Source organism: Meriones unguiculatus, chromosome 11 (assembly GCF_030254825.1).
Source record: "Meriones unguiculatus strain TT.TT164.6M chromosome 11, Bangor_MerUng_6.1, whole genome shotgun sequence".
NCBI classification, from domain to species: domain Eukaryota; kingdom Metazoa; phylum Chordata; class Mammalia; order Rodentia; family Muridae; genus Meriones; species Meriones unguiculatus.
In genome coordinates this window covers 7,645,229-7,665,287 of record NC_083359.1, presented here as the reverse complement: position 1 = coordinate 7,665,287, position 20,059 = coordinate 7,645,229, and the positions used below count along the sequence as shown (strand labels likewise).

Here is a 20,059-nt window from a genome sequence, read left to right as displayed (position 1 = left end):
CCTCAGCAAGAAGAGGTGGTGGGGGTGTGTGTGCTTGGGGTCTTTCAGGCCAAAAGGCTCAATAGCAAGACCACAAGGAGGGGGAGCATCTACCCTGGCCGGCTGTGTCACCTTGTGCAAAATTCTTACTCTGGAGCTTCAGTTAAGAAGGGAATACTTCATGGAGCCTCTTTAAAAAAAAAAAAATAGTAATAATTTATTTAACTTTTTGTGAAGGTGTCAGATCCCTTGGAATGAGCATTACAGACAGTTGTGAGCTGCCATGTGGGTGCCAGGAATTGAACCCCAGTCCTTTGGAAGAGCAGACAGTGCTCTTAACCACTGAGCTCATCTCTCCGGCCCCTCTTGAGGCGCAGAGGACACTGACTAACTGCACAAGGGCATCACTTGTTTGCTTGTTCCCTCGTTGATTCACATTTCTAGCTGCTTGTACAGTTAATCGCTACGCTTGGCAACAGAGCAGATGGGAAAATAGGATATTTCATTTAGAAAGAAAGACAGACGTTAAACACACAAGTCCCTATAAAATCAGCTACTAGAAGACAGCATCATTTAAATAGGGAGGATCCTTTAAGCAGAGCTGGATGTAGGGGGTTTGAAAATGCCAGTGATTCTTTCCCTGGTTTATTTTGAAGCCTACAGAATTAAAAGATTTATTTATTTTTTATTTGCAGGTATTTTATTTATATACAGGTATTTGTATTTGCAGTTGCAATTTGTATAAGAATTTAATTTTGTTCTATCAAATAACAAAAAGGTGAATTGGCAGGAGGCAGAACCTGACTGATCTTCAAAAGATGTTGGTATTCCCAGCCCACTACAACAGCAACTGTAACATGCCCACGAGGATCCAGGACACTAGGGGCTCCGAACGATTCTGACTGAATTTGAATGGGAAAGACCAGAAATAAACAGAAAGAGGGTACGACAATAAGTGACCAACCTTAAGTGGTACAGTCAATAACTGCACGGGGATTTAAGCGTATGAATATGGTACAAACAGGGCAGGGGGGTGGGAAGGAGTGAGAGTGTTTCTGCATACTCACCCAGAAAAGCTAACAGGTTCACGGTTCATGGTTCACGATGAGGGCTGAATGCTGCACTTCAAAACTCACAGGCAAGCCAAATTCCATTTTACATTACGGAATGTCTCTCCTGCCTTTCTTGTCCAAGGCTACTCCAGAAGGAAAACCAACAGACCAAGAGTGGGCATTTATCCACACGTGTCCACAGGCCGGACTTTGCTCCCTTGCGACGGAACCTTGCTTTGTTTATAAATACTAGTCTTGATGTAGCTCTACTGAAGAAGAATTTTCTGTAGATATTGGGGACAAGGAGAAATACATGCCCCCCCCAAAGATTTATTTATTTTATGTGCATTGTCATTTTGCTTGATTGTATATCTGTGTGAGGGTGTCAGATCCTCTGGAACTGGAGTCACAGACAGCTATGAGCTGACATGTGGGTGCTGGGAATTGAACCCAGGACCTCTCGAAGAACAGCCGGTGCTCCTAACCTCTGAGCCATCTCTCTGGCCCACCATCTCTCCGGCCCAAAGAAATACGAGCTTTAATTTGTCTATTCATTGTACTTAATAAATGTAATTTAAATTACTTGACTTTTAAATAACTTCCTGGGGAAACTGGGCCCTTCTGTGTAAGCAGTGTTGGGGGTCCAGGAAGCATAGCATTAAATCAAACTTTATATTATGAACGGCTCCTCAGGTAATTGGCCTACACAAAAATTAATCTCATACTTCTTGGCCATCCTTCCTGAATAAATGACTTTTAAATTACAAAATAAAATTTCCTTTCTTCAAAAACAAAAGAAAAGCTTAAACCTTCATCAAATCAAGCCAATTTAACTTTAATTTCCTGCATAAATCCTGCATTTGAACTCTGAAATGAGTTTTTGGGGAATGTCTCTACAGAAACTGTTCTGAAAAAAGTCTCCACAGAATCTTATTAGGAATTTTTTGATTCTGAATAAGTCTCAAGCTATAGATATGATAAAGCAGCAGAACACTGATATAATTTCAGAACTTAAGGACTTCAAATACTTAGGACATGAAAGTTATATGAAAAAAAATTGAAGGAAGAAAACAGTATATCTGCTTATACTAAAGGAGTTTTAAAGAAACCAACCAAAAGACTCTTACCAATGCAGGAAGAAGATAAGAGGAACCTGTTGTTTACAAATCAGGCTGTAACAGAGTATAACAAACAGTGGCGCCTGTCCCTTGCTGACCTCTGTGGAGAGCTGATGAAGATGTCCTGTGAGAATGTGTGTTGCCACATGGCCATGCCTTCCCAGGTGAGCATCACAGGAATGGCAAAGCCTTGCAGTGGTCCATGTGTGGTGATTTACTAATGATTGGCCAGTGTGTGCTAAAGCTAGCAGCCACGGCTTCCTCCTCTGTGACTGCAGCCTAAGCCTGCGACCCTACAGACCTTACTTACACGTGAGCTCCTCCTCTGCTGTACGGAATAGCAAGTTTCTGGGTTGTATGACTGCAGCCCACCAGAGCCCAGCTTCTCTGTGTGTGTGTTTCTGTCTCTACCCGCTCTCCACTCCCTTGTCACCCCAATCAGGATGCGAGGGTCAGGTCACGCAAGATACGGCTGACTTCTGAGCTAACCTCCTCAGACAGGAAGAAGCGGTCAGTGATCCTTGAAGGGTGCCACACTAACTCATTTAAAGTACAGGAAAGATATTTGTATACAGACTGGAGTTTCTGCTGTGTGTGCAGTTATGTCAATGCTATCTTAGTGTTCTATTACGTGAAGAGCGACACCATGACCAAAACAACTTATAAAAGGAAGCATTTAATGGGGACTTTGCTTATAGTTCTGAGGCTGAGTCCTTGAGCATCATGGCAGGAAGCGTGGCAGAGGCAGGCAGGCGTGGCTCTGGAGCAGTAGCTGAGAGCTCACATCTGATCACAGTCACAGGGCAGGGAGTGAGACTGGGCCTGACATGAGCTTTTGAACCCTCAGAGCCCCACTCCCAGGGATACCCCTCCTCCAACAAGGCCATGCCTCCTAAGCCTTTCTAAATAGTCCACCAACTGGGAACAGAACTTTGAAACAGATGAGAGAATGTGGTCATTCTTAGTCAAACCATCACAGACACTTTGATCCATCTATGAAAACCAGCTTCCAGTGCAGAAGTACACTGAATCTACTTAAGTCAGGCAGGGCTTCTCAGGGAAACCCATTCTTCCTCACCCTCTAACAGCCAGTGCCTGCTGCAGGGGAGACCCTTTCTTTTTCCAGTTTGAGCCAGATGGTTTAACTTTCTAACTCTCCCTTTAGTTTTTAATTTATAGAACTTTATTCACTTATGCAAAACAGAGTTAATGGATTCTAGTGTCTTTGCAAGGCTTTAATAGCTTTAATAAACACAATTTAAAAGTTTGGAGAAGATGGGAGCTGTGTGCGCTCCTGTGGGGAGGTGAAGTCCTGAGACAGGTACACTTCCCTGCTCCTCTTCCCAGCAACCTGCATGTTTAAAGGACAGTGTTTACAAATGCAGACACAGCAGGAACCAGGCTGCCAAAAGGAAGGAGGCAGTTGGGCTAACATGAAAGAAAGGGAATGGCAGAGGCTGTGCTTGGCAGACAACACGTTGGGGTGCATCACCCCCATTTCCGAATGCAGGGTTTGATGTGAGTTTGTTCTATTTTTAAACGCTGGTAACTAAGGCAAGCATAGCAGGCCCATATAATCTGGATTTGCTCTGACTGCTGCTCCACTGTTTGTTCTCTTGGGTCTAGTAAAAGAGAACGTGTCTGCTAGCTTTATGAATGCTGCTCCCCATATTCTCTTTGTCTCACGGGTAAACAAGAGTTGAGGGTATAGACCAGTGTAAGGAAGCCTCCCTTAGAGCCTGCAGAAATCCCTGGTGGGTATCTAGCACTGCAAAAGACAAAAGCAATGGCAGAACAATGCCAATAACAACTCAAGACCATTTTCCCCTCACCTTTATCTTCCCGAACCTCTCTACCAGTGGAAGGGGATCTCCCTGTCTGTTCTGGGGCACTTGCAATCCTTCTTGGTCTCTGGGCAAACCGGGTCCTCGAATGATGATTCTGCCTGTACATCTCCCGGGCCACGCCTTTTAGTGCAGCGAGTCTACAGCATTCAACCCGATGTTCTCTGTACCTAACAGTATTGCCCAATAAACTCCTACAAACCACAAAAAAAGAGAACTCCTAAGCCTGCGCTCAGACTCACCAGTGGAAACAGTATTTGCACACGTGCAGTCTTGAGAGGAGGAACATCAGCCTCCCCAACCTCGATTACTGTTAAGCAAAACAAACAACAGCACAAAACAAAACAGACTAAGTTCCTAACATATGGTAGCTATTTCTTCATGCGAATGTTAATTAGAATACCTGGATGTCTCACAGCTAATAAATAGAAACACGAGACCTAAGGAGCCCATCGCACATAGGGCTGACATCATCAAAACACTCAGAACCCAGAGTGCTTCACACTCACGCACACTTTCCCTTTTCTCCTGACTACCAGCAGCCTGTGGCTTCCAGAGACTCCCAGTGTGCACTGCGCTCATCCTTGGCAACGACTAGGCGTGATGATATGGACAAAGACTCTCTGCTGACTTCTCAACTCCATGGCTCACGGTACTGGGCGATCTTATTTCCAGAACAATCTTCTCTACATTAACACCTCTGCAACTCAGTTGAGACCAAATTTGTTTTTCCTGCTGCTTCAAATCACTGGTTAACGTTACAGAAAGAAATTTCTATACTTACCAACTGTTTATGTTCTTATTACATTAGCAGTATACACACGCTGAGAGACCAATCATAACAAGCCTGCGAAGCTGTGCAGGCCTGCGCCTGGTCGTGTCCACTAGACCGGCGTGGCTCCCCTGCAGCCCACACAGTGTTTACATTTGCTTAAGTGCTTACTGGTAAAACCTTCAGTAAATTTGAAAAATGTCTTCTCTAAGTCCCTATAATACTTAAGCTAAACCGTGCTCTTTAAGTTAGTAATGCCAACTAAACAGTCCATTCATTTCATTCTAAAACTCAATCTTTATCATTCATTTTAAAGACAGGTATGGCTGACCCTGAATCCAAGGGTTTCCATTTATCCTCCCCAAATAACCTCCCGCTCAGCTCTTATCAGGCAATCTCCTGCGTACAGCCCACACCTAAGCCACACATTATGGATCACCCTCATCTGATCCATTAACTTGGAAAAACTAATGTTGACATCTATTATTTCTCTGTCAGCACTCACAAGGCTGGAAAATGGAAAATTCAAAGGAGATGCAATCAAAATACAGATGTCTTTCAAAATAACAGGAAGAAAGGCTTAGCCCAGGGGCCCTTCTCAGGAGGCATGCAATGGCCACTCTATTCTGTTCTGCATCTTCTACTGCTTCTCAGAGACCTCCCCATTCACACCTGTTTATAAATTTCATTTAACAGGTACTTTGGGGCTGTGCAGTGCTGTCTTCTGAGCCTCTGGTACACCTAATTCCCTTAACCATTTTATAAAGCTTTCAGCATCACACAAAGAAAATGCACAATTCTCTTAACACCATAGATGATCAATACATTCTGGACGAGCTGAATTAAGTGGGAGAATTCTAAAACATTTATTAGAAACAACAGGCCTTGATAAGATTAAAAAATAGGAGCCGGGTGTGGTGGCACACGCCTGTAACAGCACTCAGGGAGGCAGAGGTAGGGGGAACTCTGTGAATTCGAGGCCAGCCTGGTGGGCAAAGGAAGTCCAGGACAGCAAGCGCCCATCCCCCGACAACAAAAAGAAAAAGTAAAAAGAAAAAAAGAAATTAACAGGGACAGACCAGGGGCAGGGCATCATTGAACTACCCAGTCATATAAGGCACATTGGAAATTTAAACTGGAAAACTTCAAGTTTGAAGAAGATGGTAGATTATAAGTACCTACATCCCCCTGCACTCCTCGAAAATAAGGAAAACAAAATTTCAATTCCGACAGAACAATAAAACAATGCTAGGAAGAGCTACCAGGTGGGAAGGGGAGGGAGAGAGAGGTGGCAGGCCTCTGCATCTGAGGCAAAACAAACACAGTTACTATGATGTTTAGGAATCTTTAAGTCTCGAGTATAAAGCACACATAGGATCTGAAGCAAGTATGTGCTGAGGTGGGAGAGGTGGGTCCAGGGCTCACCTCTGAGGTGAGCTTCAGACAAGCATGAGCTCAATTTAGGCACAACTGCCCAGGAACAGCAGCAGCCTCAGTGTCCCCTGCCCATCTCAAACTGCCAGTTTGCCTTTCTTTTGCCCCAGGGATCTGGGTTGGGGTGAACTACCAGGCTTATGCTTGGGCCGTGAAGTTCTTTCTCGTAAAGCTTTGGGCTTAGAGGACTGAACTGGAGACTCTGAGGGCTAAGGCTAAGATGGTCATTTTAGGGATGTGTGAAGCTAAGTGAGAGAGGGATACAGAATGTCGCCATTTAGAGAGTAAAATGCAGTGGTGCAGAGAAAAGCAGAGGTGGCTGGGGGACTGGAGGTCAGCTGCAACCAGCAAGTGCTAAGGGAGAAGAGGACAGAGGAGCCACTGCACACAGCCAGCAGATGTCTGTCTAGGAGAGATGATCCACCAGTCCAAGTGATAAGACAGAGAAGAGATCCCAGGGGTGGCTCAGTTGGGAAAGTTTTTGGGAAGGATCAGGGTGAATCTGCACAGAATGACCCGCTCTCAGCAGAGCTGGGCAGAACCTGGAGAACTCTGTAGTGGACATGTCCCAAGGGTCCTCAAGAACTCCCCCGAGAGCCTGTAGGCACGGTGGCTCTAATCCACTGAAGACAACTGCTTGTTCTTTAACCTCATAGCAACTAAAAAAATACTAAGGGTATTCACTTCAAACCACTCTTCCAGGTACCTTTGAACTACTAAATCTATTTTATTCAGTCAGGAACAGTGGGCAGGGAGATGGGTGCCTCACTGGGTAGGACAGTTCAAGGACATTGGACACTTGTATAACATAAGGGGCATGAAGAAAAGATCTACTAGTGGGAATATGAAAACAGTTGGAAACCAGAGCCCCACAGACCTTAGAAGCAAACCACCTCTTTTAACTTTGTACATGACAAATCCCTATTGCCAACAGAGGTGGTCAATCTGAAGCTAGGGATCACATGTTCCCAGGGGAACAGCTGCGGTGGTTTGGCTCCAAGAGAGCTCCACTCATGGAGATGAGAGCGAGGTTAAGACAGCTCCATTATGAAGTCCCTGGAGCATTTCTCTACAGACTTCCCTCTAGGCAGATGCAAGAGCTCTTTAGTCAGGAGCACCGTGGCTCCGGGAGTCTGCGTGTGCATCTGGGATGCTTCCTGAGTGATATGCTCAGAGTCACATGGTGGCTCCCACGCCACTAAAAAGCCTGATAAATAATTCTACCACAAAGGCCCCAGAGTTGAAGGAAAAAGCAGAAAGCCACAGGGTCAAGTGTTTCCATAGGAAAGACACTGGTAAAGAGCAGCTGTAAAGACGTTTCTATTAACTACCTCTGCCATTGCAAGGCAGCACAGGTCCAGGATACATCTCGGGTGGCAAGGAACCATGTCTGCACATTTTAAGATGAGCCCAGGGACCCGTTTAACATAGGATATCCTTTCTTTCACTAGAAAATGAAACCAGTATTTTTCAAGTGGGGTAAGATGAACAATTGTTTTTTGCTTGTTTGTTTTTGGTTTTAATCTTCTTAAATTTTAAGTGACAACAAAGCAATAAAGGAAGTCGCTTTTCTGGTGCCAGGAAATCCAGGGTTGAACATACGCTGAATACAGACTGTACCCCTGAGCTGGGAGTGGCACTTTATTGTGTTTACTGTACTGTAAATATTTTGTTTTGCAATAGTCAATGCATAGTCCAGGCTGCTTTTCAAATTTGTGATCCGTTCCCGCCCCCATCGCTTTATAACTATTAGTATCATAGGTACAGACCATCATGCCTGAGTGCAACTGGCATTTTAAGCAGGTCACTCGAAGGTCATTAGAACTGAGGTACTGTCCTCTGTACTTTTCTTGGGAAGGTGAGGTGAAGAATATAATTTTATAAGTTTTGTTCTCATTAGACTGTACTTTAGCTCTATTTCCCTCTTTGAGTCTAATGAAAAAATACAGGAAACTTTTCCATTTAAAATATAAAGAATATGTTTTCATTATTTAAAAAAATACTAAATCATTATTCCTTACTTACCAACTATAAGCAGTATCACCCCCTCCCCATGTAAACAAACTGTACAAAAGGCAACAAGGATAAGGACAGGCGAGCAGCACTGGGCTGCCTCAGGCCAGGATACACTTGAATACTGAAGCATGTGGAGCCCAGCCCCACAATGTATTCAGTTTACTGTAGGTCAGCCCCAGGGTGAAACTCTAAATTATCCTTCAAAATCCCATGAAGTCATCCATAAAGGACACGCAAGGTTATGTCCACAGTCTAGGGAACAATGGCTATGCTCACTAAAGCTGGAGAACGGCCTGGGGAAGTTGCAGGTGGGATGAAAGCAGAGACTGAGGTGACTTAGCACTCAGAGCATTTGCCAGCAGGAGGCCTGTGCTGAGGAAGGCTGCCTGTCTACTCCTTCCTGCCTTCAGGTCCGGCTCCAAGGGCTGAAGAGTTATTGTTTTGGCTGGCGGTGATGGGAGGACTGGGCCCACACTAGATCCACAAGTTCTCAGTGATTATGTTCTAGTTCTTCTTCACTCCTTTCCCTTATGAATTCCCTGAGACCTGTAGGTAGACCTGCAGGACATGACGAAAGCAGAGTGCAGGGCCATGTCAGAAAGGAACAGGGGTTCCTTAGCAAACAAGGGTTGTAGAAGAGGGAAAAAGAAGCAGGCAAAAAGACAGGGGCCAAGGCAGGGAGGTGGGGTTGGCAGAGTCCATCCGCAGGAGACATGAGGCCCACACAGCAGGCAGAGGCTTGGAAAGCAGATGCCAGTTACTCTCCCATCAGCCTAGTCAGAGAGACAGAGAACTCCAACATTACAGCTGAGGCCCAGCCCTCCCTCTTCCTGCTCCTAACGGTCATTCACCCTTGAGGGAGTGTTTTAGCTGAAACTTGGCCCCAGTGTCCCACACTATGACCAGCTTCTGATTTCCCAGGTCACAGCAAATCCAAACCAGTTCTCGCAACGGTTTCTTCTAATCTCATGTCATATCACTGTGTTCCTTGTTCCATAGCACATGCCATCTGCTTTACCCTGTCCATTGTGCCTAGAGTTGTCTATGCTGAATACTTTCTGCAAATCAGAAGGTGCACCCCTCTTATCCTTTCGAAAGCATTAACATTCCATTTATTTGTATACTTGTCATTTATTATTCATTATGTGGTGTATATACATGCCACAGTATGCTTGTGGAGGTTGGAGGTCAATTTGTGGAAATCAGTTCTCTCTTTCTACCAAGTGGACCCAGGGGACTGAAATGAGGCTGTTATGCTTGGCAGCAAGTACCTTTACCTGCTTTGTCATCTTGTATGGTCATCCTCCTCTAATCTTAAAGCTCATGTGTTCATCCTTGTCTTCTGACCCCTGTGCCTTTGCAGTATATGTCATTGCTTTGACAGAATGTCAAGAAATCAAAAAATATTCTCATCTTTTTTATTTCTCTACTGTCTGTCCATCCCTGTCTACCTATTTGTCTATCTGTTCATTACTGCTGTGCTGGACTGATCAATGGTTGATGTGGAAAAACCCAACTCACTGTGAGTGGTGCCACTCCTGGGCTGGTGGTCCTGGGTTGTTTGAGAACACAGGCTGAGCCAGTCACAAGGAGCAAGCCAGTGAGCAGTGTTCCCCCATGGCCTCCATTCCTGCCTCGAGTTCCTGCCCTGACTTCCACCAGTCACAGACTGTGACCTGGAAGTGTAAGATGAAACAAACCTTTTTCCCTCAAAGTTGCTTTAGGTCATGGTGTTTTATCACTGCCAGAGACCCTAATGAAGACAGCTGCCGTTAGCACTGTGCCAAAAGTGACTAGTTTGTCTCTGTCTGCTATGCTCACTGGCATAGCACACAATTTCTATCAGACTGTGGTCTCAGAACTTACAGTGGGTAGAGAGGAGGCCTGGAAAGCATGAGCAGACAGCACTGAGCTGTGCCGGGACAGCAACTGTACTTTAAAGTAATGCCAGCAGCACAGCAGAGCCTGCAAAGCCAGAGACAGGGCTCCTGGGCCACAGCAGGCACTGCTGGCATGCTTGGCAGACAGGAGCGTGGCATGGCGTGGCAGGGGGAGCAGATGAACACAGGCCACTCAGGGGAGGCTGGGAGGCCTGCAGGGAAGCACCCTGAGAAAAGGCCTCGGGTGACACTGTAAAGAATCAAAACAAAATATTTTGTCTTAATTACACTTGTAAAGGGGCTTTAAGCCAGAACCGATGTGATCATGGAAGGAAGATGCATCTGCCAAATGAATGGAAGCTGGAGAAGGGGAGAATAGAGGCAGAGAAGCCGGCCAGGCTGCTGAGCACTCTGCACCGACTTGAAGCTGGTCCACAGCAAAGCAAGCAAACAACAGTCCAGGAGGCTAAAAGGCCAAGAGATACCAAACAATGATAAAGGAAGTCCAAGGCTGCCTCCGGGTGTCCGGCTTTAGAAAACAAATGAAGAAATGTAAGGAAAAGGGCAGAGGTGGAGAGAGGCCTGTGAAGCCTGCAGGGCACCCAATAGGGACCTCCACAGCCTCTGGGCTCAGAACAGTGATCTATGATAGCAGGATAAGCAGGGTAGATGGGACAAGGGAAGAGGGAGATCCTGTGCTTAACTTAGATACTCTGTGTTCACACACCACCTAGAATTGGTCTCTACATTGTATCTGGCACAATGCATATGCTGCTTAAGAAGTTGGTGTTCTGTAAGACACAGAACTGCTCCTTGGTCATCACTGCCCTTCAGAGTCTATGACTGTGCCTATCTGTTAAGTGCACTAAAACAAACAAATAAGAAACATTTTCTGGGGATCTTCCATGGAAGGAGCAATAAACTGTTATAAAGAATGAATGGGAAATTAGGAGGATTAAATGGGGAGGAAGATGGGAGGGTTGGGCAAAGGAGGAAATATGGGGAGAGATGGCTAATAAAGGGCTTAGGAAAACCATATTTAATCTAATACTGTAGAGGCTTCCTAAAATATATATACACATAAGTGGAATTTAAATGAACTTATTATATAATGGAGAAGACAATATCCCAACTAGACATATTATACTACCAAGTAAAACCCTCAGTACTGGGAATGAGTTATATCTTTTTGAGTCTTTGTCCAAAGGGGTTCCATAGAGCCCCTCCAGACAACTCTAATTTGGTTACCCTCTATAACCTGTGGGTAAGACCCCACTGAAGACAGCACTTACTTATGGCAGAGGACATGGAGAAATCCAGCTGACACTCAACTGGATGCTTCATCTCCACTGACTAACATTGTTCATAATGCTGGAAGGTACTATACATGCTACCCGAGGAGAAAAGCAATCATCAGTCTGACCCAGCTATGAACCCTGTGAGCTATGAGGTGACCTGCCTGTAAGATATTGGTATAATAGTGGCACAAATATTATGGGAATAACCAACCACCTTTTAAAATTAGGTTTAAGGCTCACTGTATGAGTGAACTCATATCTGACACTGTTAATGAGGCCAAGAAACTGAGACCAGGTAGGGATTGGGATCTGGGGAAGGCTAACTATAATTATTTTACTAAGTGGACATTACAGTAAAAGAAGCTTTAGGGTGAATAAGTCAATGAATGTTCTAGAATGTAGAAGAAGATTAGTCATGATTTACCTGATCTGTCCACGAACCAGAGGCCTGTTTTTTGTTCTATTCATGTTTGAGTCAAACGGTACCTCAAAAAACTGTAAAAAGAAAGAGAAAAAACAAGAAAGTATTACACATCATAGAAAACGACTCTGCTTTGGTGTAAAGGCTTTTCTACCTCAGACTTTTACCCCTTTTCTTTCTTTTTGGTGGTGGTGGTGCTGGAGACCTCCCACCAACCACTACAATGTCGCTGCTTCTCATCTTAACGCTGATAACATGACAAAGTTCTGAGACAGATTGCTCTAAAAAACGCGTTGTTAAGAATGTGTACTTTCATTCTTTGAAAACTATTTGCTAAATACGCCGTTGTAATCTTTAAAGCCAGAGTTCCAGGTTTGAAGCAGGAGTGTCCCTCACACTTGAGTCCTTCACACACTCCAAAGCCTGTGCATCAGAGAGCAGCACTGGGCTACTGAGATCAGGAGTGATTAAGATCCAGACGCAAGAGTTGAGGTGAGACTATGATTTCAGTCTTCTTGCTCTGCCTGGTACAGGCAAGATTTCCTGTGCTACAATGGGGCTATTATTAGAAAGCTTGCAGCATCCCAGCATAAAAACCACATTTAACAGTCTCTAAAACACTATTTTTTTTTTCTGTTTACCTGTCATAAGGCAGTTCAAGAAATTGTTAAGACCCATTTTCCAAACCCTTGTAATTTGTTACAAGTGCCTCCTACTTGTCATCTTTAGGGGTATAACAGACATCAAAATCTGATCAGGCTGTTTGAGAAAATCTTTGACTGAGTGGGCTGGAGGCAAATCAGTAGAAGAAACAGCAATTCAGCAGAAGTCAGTCTAGCTTCAGCTGTGTTCCTTAACAACCCTGGGAGCTGCTCCCACAATGACTCAGTGGCCAAATCATATTAGTGCGATAAGGGCTCTGAGAAATACTAACATGAATAAATCTAATTAACGCTGCTTACTCAGTGTTTCCAAAACTTATTTGAGCATGAGATCTCTTTTTTCAAGAAAAACATGTTTAACAGATTTCAGAAATGTCTGGTCTGAGTCTACTTCAGTCATAGGAATACAAGTGCAAACTGTAGCTTCAATAATGGGCTCTTGACTCGGAGCTCTCTACAGGGTAGAGGAAAGCGGTACCGCGGAGAGCAGTGTGAGAAGGGCTGGCGCCATCTGATGCTGCCTGAGAACAAGCACACGTGTCTCAGTGTGCTTTCATATGTTAGCTTACAAGTCTCAAGTCACCCTTCATTACGGAGGGAAAGGAAGCCAGGCAGGAGCTCAAGGCAGGAACCTGGGCCCAAGAGATCTTGGAGGAAGACCGGTTACCAGTTTGCTTCCCACAGCTTGCTCAGTCCGCTTTCTTGGACTACATAGGACCACCAGCCCAGGGGTGGCACCATCTGTAGCACGCCGGACCCTCCCACGGCAACCCTGTAGACTTTCTGATGGGAGCACTTCTCAACCGAGGTTCCTCTTCCCAAAAGTTGACCAAAAACCCCAACCAGGACAACTGACTGCTTGTCACCTTGACACACCAGTATCTTTCCTTTTTTGTTTATACCCAAGATCTCATATCAATATCAACATTACAATATAAAACATATTCCAACTTTTGAAAGCCCCACTCTTTAAAAACTTAAACACTTTAGAAGTTCAGCCTCTTTAAAATACCTAACATCTCTTTAAAACTTGATGTCTCTCAAGTGTTCCTGTAAACTCAAAACTAAGTTACATACTTCTTATTGTAAGAAGGAAGAACCAGGAAATGGTTACAAGCCAAATGAAAACCAAACTCCAAACCGTGTAAATCAAACCCTGCAGCTCAGTGTCTTGCATCTGGGATTCACTCATGATGTTCTGGGCTCCAAAGGTTTGGGCAGCTCGGCCCCCTCAGGTTGCACCATTCTTAGCATGCAGAGCTTGCCTCGCAGGTTCAAGCCAGCCCCATGCCACACCTGCCTCTGCCCTTGGCAGTCTTCTCGTAGCCCCATCATCTCCACTGTGACAGGGTCTCCACAGCCTGCACGTGCATTAGTAACCCCTCCTGGGCATGCTGCATGAACTCTGACCCTGCCACATGGTCGCAAGCCTCAACTACTCTCCATGGCAACCTTCCATCCTAGTGTTTCCAGTCCAACTCAGGCTGCACCTTTGCCAGTTGTCTATTGTCTCTCCTGACCTCTCACGGTGACAGGTCTCAGCTGCTTTCCTCGAACTCTGCATGCCTTTAAAACTTACCACCTGGCAGCCCAAGTTTCGCTGCCAGCATGAAATGCTGCCTTGTCCCCTTCTTGTCATAGCTCTGTGTGCTGAACTCGAGAAAATATGCCCAGAAGATTTTACTTCAGTGATGATTGTTTCTTATTAATCAGGGCTGATTTTTCGGCCCCAGCTTCCCTCAGTGATGGAGTATGACCCAGGAGCTGCCAGATGTGTAGCTTCCTACACAAGGTATGTCTTGCTAGCAGTATTTGATCTCAGCAACAGAAAGCAAACTGAGACAGAAGTTGGTACCAGAAGTTGAGTGTTGGCTGTAGCAGACTTGACCGTGTAGTTGGAGAGGACTGTGGAAGCGTTTGGAACCGGGGCTGGGAAGACCATTGAGTGCTCAGAGCTTAATGAGGTATTGTGGAAACATAGAGGATCAGAATGCCTCTGGTCAGATGTGATATTTCAGGAGGAAGCAAAGACCCTCTCAAGACTGTTGGCTGGAGGCAGGAACTAAAGTGAAGACCACAGAGGACACTGCTTCCTGGCTTGCTCCCATGGCTCTTGCTAAGCTTTCTTTCTCATAGCAGCCAGGGATTTTGCCCTGGAGCAGCACAGCACCATCTCCAATGGGCTGCCCTCCCACATTAATCATTCATCAAGAAAATGCTCCACAGACTTGCCTAAAGGCCAACATGATGAGGACGTTTTCTCAACTGAGGTGCATCTTTGAGGTGACTCTAGCTTTTGCTAAGTTGACAAAGAAACATCCAGGACACACACATGAACAATCACACAAAGCTGCATTCTGATATATTTGGGAAATCTGGAAAGTCCCAGTCTTTAAAAATTAAAATATTTTAAAAGTTCAGTCTCTTTAAAATATCTAACATCTCTTTAAAAATCCAAAGCCTCTCAAGTGTTGGTCACTGGCTTGCCCCGCCCCCTTTCCTCCAAGGTCTCAGGCATTTGAGAACGTGCATCAACTGGTTTGCTTCTCACATCTTACTTAGTGTAAGTTGCACAATATCAAGAAGCCAGAAGACATGAAGAAAATGGATAGCACCCAAACACAAAAAATGTCTTTTCTCCTTTGGGGGAGACATGAATGCCTTTGAGTGGAGGATGTAAGAGCATAAATGATACTTTGATAAGGTCTATTTGGAAATGAAATTTGCTTGAAAGGTGGAGTGAGTGTGACAGCTGGCTTTCATGTCAGTTTGCCTATCCTGGAACTACACTGACCAAAGCCTCTTTCTGTGTAGCTGTGGGTTACAGTCTGTCTTGGAGCTCGAGAGAAATTTGGAAGTGGACGCGAAGCAGAGCCATGTTTTCTTGGAAAGCTGGTATGGTGTCAGGTGCTATTTGCAGCTCACACTCAGCGGTAGATCTGATGGCCACACAGTGTTGGCTTCCAGCAGCACCGGCCTACAGCTTCTCCAGCTCCTGCCAGATCGACCGGGCTGCAGCTGGTCTCCACATTCTTCCAGCTTCGGAAGCTCTTGAGCCAAGTTTGTGTGCTGTTCTCTGGCGAAGTGCACCAGCTCTTCTGCAGGTCACCTGGAGCCTCAGCGGCAGCTGCTTGCAGGAATCCAGATGGTCCAGTTCATCCTCACTCGTCTCTGTGTTTCAGACTCCACGATGTTCCCCTGCTCCCCTGCTTTCTTGATCATGGCTTTGCTTATGGACCTAGCATCACACACAAGCAAAACAGCCTTACCTGATCTATGCAATTCTCAGATTGCAGAAAAACTGATCCCTCTACATCCCTTACGGTACTCACTGTGGGTCTGACATTCTGATCACACTATCATTGACATGGGGTCTGCCCTTATTTTTCAACATGGCTACTATATTAAATGTGCTTGACTTGAAATTGAAGAGGTTATTTAGTGGTTAAGTGCATGACCTGCTCTTTTTGCAGAGGACTCAAGTTCAAGTCCTAGTACCCATATCACGTGGCTCACAATGATCTTAACCAACTTCTATGGGGCTGGTGCTTTTAACCTCCACAGGTATTGTATACACCCATGCACATACATGCAACTAAAAATTGTTTTGAAGCATCTTTGACTTTTCATTAGCTATTAATCTAAGTGGCAGACTTCTGGAGATGTGAATATAAAATTCTTAATGTTGAAAGAGAAACAGTATAATCCTATGCAAATGAGTGTTCAATGAGCCATCAGCACAAATAATGCTTAAATGCATGGGCTGTTATGCACTTCAGTAAAAAAATGATGTATAATTTGTAAGTATTAACAATGATCAGAATATATATCCTATATTGAATTAGCTTAAGAGTTGTGTTAAAAGGTACTCTTGTAACTGTTCATATCACCCCCTGAACTCAATTTTCAAATACATTTTTTAGGCATTTGAAATGATTTTTTCTTTTTGTATATTAATTTTATTCCATGGGACTAATGAGGATTTCAATAACAAATTAAGCTATGCTGATGTTTATACGGCGGTGTCTACCATGACGCAGAACTTTAGTAGACTGAAGCTCTGCGCGTGGCTGTGCACACGTGTGCTTGCTCATTAAGGAGGGATTTTCAGGAAATCTACAACGGTGTCTGTATTTCCAGGGAGTCAGCCATCCAAAGATGGCAACTGGGCATAGAAAATGGCAGGGACCTCCAGGATGCCACAGGTTGGTGGCAGCTTTGGCCTCCATTTCTCAGGACAAGCATCTGGGCAGAAATTCCATGCTAACAAGACTTAGGGTTCATTTCAGTGAAGGCACGCACCCCTTCCACACACCAGGAGACCAGAGCTCATGCTTCTTGATTCTGTTTTCCACAGTGTCTTTCAGTTAGGTCATTGCTTTGGTTTAGATGTTTAAACCGCATTTCCAAAACACATTGCAGACTACGTTCAGATGCAAGTTTACGCACGTTAGCAGTTAGACTGTAGGTCTTACATACAGCGGCTGCTGTCTACTCATGTTTTCCTGTGGTTTATAATTTTTTTTTTTTTTTTTTGCCTGTAATCTTATCATGGCTTTAACTATTTCTGAAGCAGACAACCTGAAATCTTGTAACCCATTTTGAATATAAAAGACAAATGTCGTATAAACTCTCAGAACATGTGGTTTCCCTGACACCCAAGGGAGGCTGACTTCAAGATGCTGCACATGTCCGAGTCCCATGAATGGAGTGGGAAGTAAGGCAAGCAGAGTACTGTCACACGACCACATGCTCTATGTTACCATCTGCTTCCCTGCTCTACCTAGCACAGTGGGAACACTGCAGAAGCAGCAGCAAGGGAAGAGTGTGCCGATTCGGCACAGGCACATGTCCTGGAGCTGAAAACTTCTGACTTGGAGGCTTAAATTTATGAGCCATGCAATAAAGAAACAAAGAGGATGAACGGTCCCAAGAGAGGTCAGAGCGCAGTGAGAGGGGCACGAGAGAGCACTCTCTGGACAGTTGCACAGCTCTCTCCTGGGACTGGGATGCTCAGAGCTCGAGTGGGCCAGAAGACTAGTAACTTCACCTCACTCCCCAGTACACTGGCTGGTCCCCAAGAGCTTAACTGATCTAAAGTGGGTCAGCTGAGACTCTTTTCCTAGGACACTACAAGGCAGTGCTCAGCGAAACACCATCGGCTTCTTTCACTGCTGGTGGCCACAGGATAACATGCATGGAAAATAAAAAAGGGAGGTGAGACCAATGCTGATTCTAGGGAGCAGTGATCTGGAAGGGCCTCAACCCTCCCTTCTGCAGTTTAATTGAAAGCTTCAGTGTCCTGGGAGTATGAGGGGAAAAAAAAATCCAAACATTGAAGCAATGAACACCTCACTTTTCCCCTCTGCAAATAATTTATTTTCTGTTCAGGTTAAATTTTCAAAAGAGCTTTTTCCTCTCAGTCTGTTTTCTTTGTAATAATGCACCAACTGTTTGGACTTTTTCATTCTGAACCTTTCCTTTCTTCCTCAGGCTTGCAGCCTTGCCATCTCTCTGCCACAGGTTCCCTGCCCTCCAGCAGCACCAAGATGAGCTGTGGTGCTCGCACGCCTGGGCTGAAGTGCAGTAGAAAGGAAAGTCGACCTTGCCCGGAGGACAGGGGCCTGGCTCGCTCTTGAGCCATGTGTAGCCTGTTTGTAGGGGTGGCAGATTCACCCTTAGATGACGTCAGCCATCACTGCCCTGGCTTCTCCTGGCTGGCTCCTGAGTCTGCTTTGCCGATTCCTGCTGGTACACTTGTTCTAGCAAGCAGGAAGTAGGCTCCAAGGCTCTCTGTTACTCACTCTAATATCTCAACTAGGAAGAAGAGTCACTGCTAGCTTCAAGAGAAAGGTTCAGAACCAACAAGCCATGAGGACTATCTTCAAAGCACAGGAAAGGTTCTGGTGGAGACACAGTGACACAGTGCTTCCACTTAAAGCACAAATGCTAATTTATATATATATTAGAGAAAAAGTCCAACCTCAGAAAGAAATAGGAAGGTGCTAGGCAGACAGCACCTTTAAGTCACTTAGAATTCACTATAAAGCTAATAATCCCAAATAATTTCATTTCGAGTGCATTATACCTATAAAATACCTTTCCCATGGGAGAAAGGGCACTCCTCATTTAAGTACTTGATGGGATTAAGTAAATTTATATGAGTTATCAGTTTGAGAGTCAAGTTAATAGTTCTAGAGTAGTAAAGGTGCCATTTTTTTTTCTTCTCAAAGTCGCCCAATAACTATTGGAAGCCTTTGGTGGTGTTTGTGGTTTTCTGTTACACCACGGTATAATAGCAATTGATGTTCAAAGACAAAGCACACCTACTACCCAACCCGTCTCACAGAAAACACATTCTATGGTATTCCTGAACCTTGTGAGTTAAAATCACATAGACGCAAAATAGGATAAAATACAGCTTGGCCCACGGCTCTTACTTATTTGGGTATGATTATATTGTACATGCACAAAAAGAGATCTTCATTCTAGAGATGTCTGTAAGCCGAGCTAGGTAAAATATCCAACTAGATAACAAGGTATACCTTTTCTCTCCCTGCACTAAAGAGTGAGAGCAACATTCCTCCAGAGGCCCCACAGAAGAATAGACCCTGGAGCCTGTTGGAGTTCAGAGCTTGTTTCTCCATCTATCTTCTCAAAAGCTGTCAATGTGTGTTTGTCATTCCAATCTAGCTCACAGCTCCTAACAGCCCAAGATAATATCTCAATCAATCTCAGACCAGATTAAAAGGGATGTTTAAAAAAAAAAAAAAAAAAACAACTCAGGGAGGGGCACCAGTAGGAACCACACATCACTTCTTACAAGCCAGTGAAGATGCTCAGTCAGCTATCTATCTTCCCTTGTCACTAATGTCCTACTGGTCTACCTCCAGTAATCAAACAAAGACTCCTTCCCATTGAGTTTTTCCCCATGAGGCATTTAAAATAGCAAACGCAGGCAGTCTGGCATTTGTTAAAAGTGGCTTTCACGCACATGGTGACTGGGCAATAGTTTCTGAACAGGTCTCATGAGCCATCTCTCATGATGGCTTTGTCCTCAAAAGAAAAAAAAAAGGCTCAAAAGGTAACCTAGCCCTTATTAAAGGCAAGTACTACATCCTAGAGTGAAAGAAGGGAAAACACCCAGCCTGGGCCTAGCTTCAGAGCCTCTGCTCTAAAGTAACCTTTTGTTCCTGCCAGGGGGATCTCAATGTGTAAACACTGCTTCTGACAAAAGATGGAAGGAAATGGAAATATTTATAATACCCGTCTCTGGGTAGTGAGGGAGAGTGATTTATTACTCTTATCTTCTCTATTTTTCAGTGTCTATAAAGACCATGCATTTTCTATTTATGGAATAACTGAAAGTAATCCCAAGCCAGGTGTGGCGGTACACACCTTTAATTCCAACCTTGCAGGGGTATCAGGGAGGTGAGAGCTAGGGCCCACCCTGACTGCATGACCAAACCCTGTATCAAAACCCAAACCAAACATTTCTACCTAAGTGATACAATACCTAGACAGCCATTATTTATTAACCAAATAAAATAATTACTAAGCTCATCTAATAAAAAATCAGCATT

General features: G+C 44.6%; 1 protein-coding gene across 1 annotated transcript in view; it reads right to left on the bottom strand.

The window, feature by feature from the left end:
• Positions 1-20,059, bottom strand: part of LOC110556789 (protoheme IX farnesyltransferase, mitochondrial) — a 114,598-nt gene that overhangs the window by 19,912 nt on the left and 74,627 nt on the right. Inside the window, exon 5 of the mRNA XM_021650726.2 lies at positions 11,818-11,888. Within this exon, the coding sequence (XP_021506401.1) occupies positions 11,818-11,888 (71 nt within the window). The remainder of the gene's footprint in view (positions 1-11,817; positions 11,889-20,059) is intronic.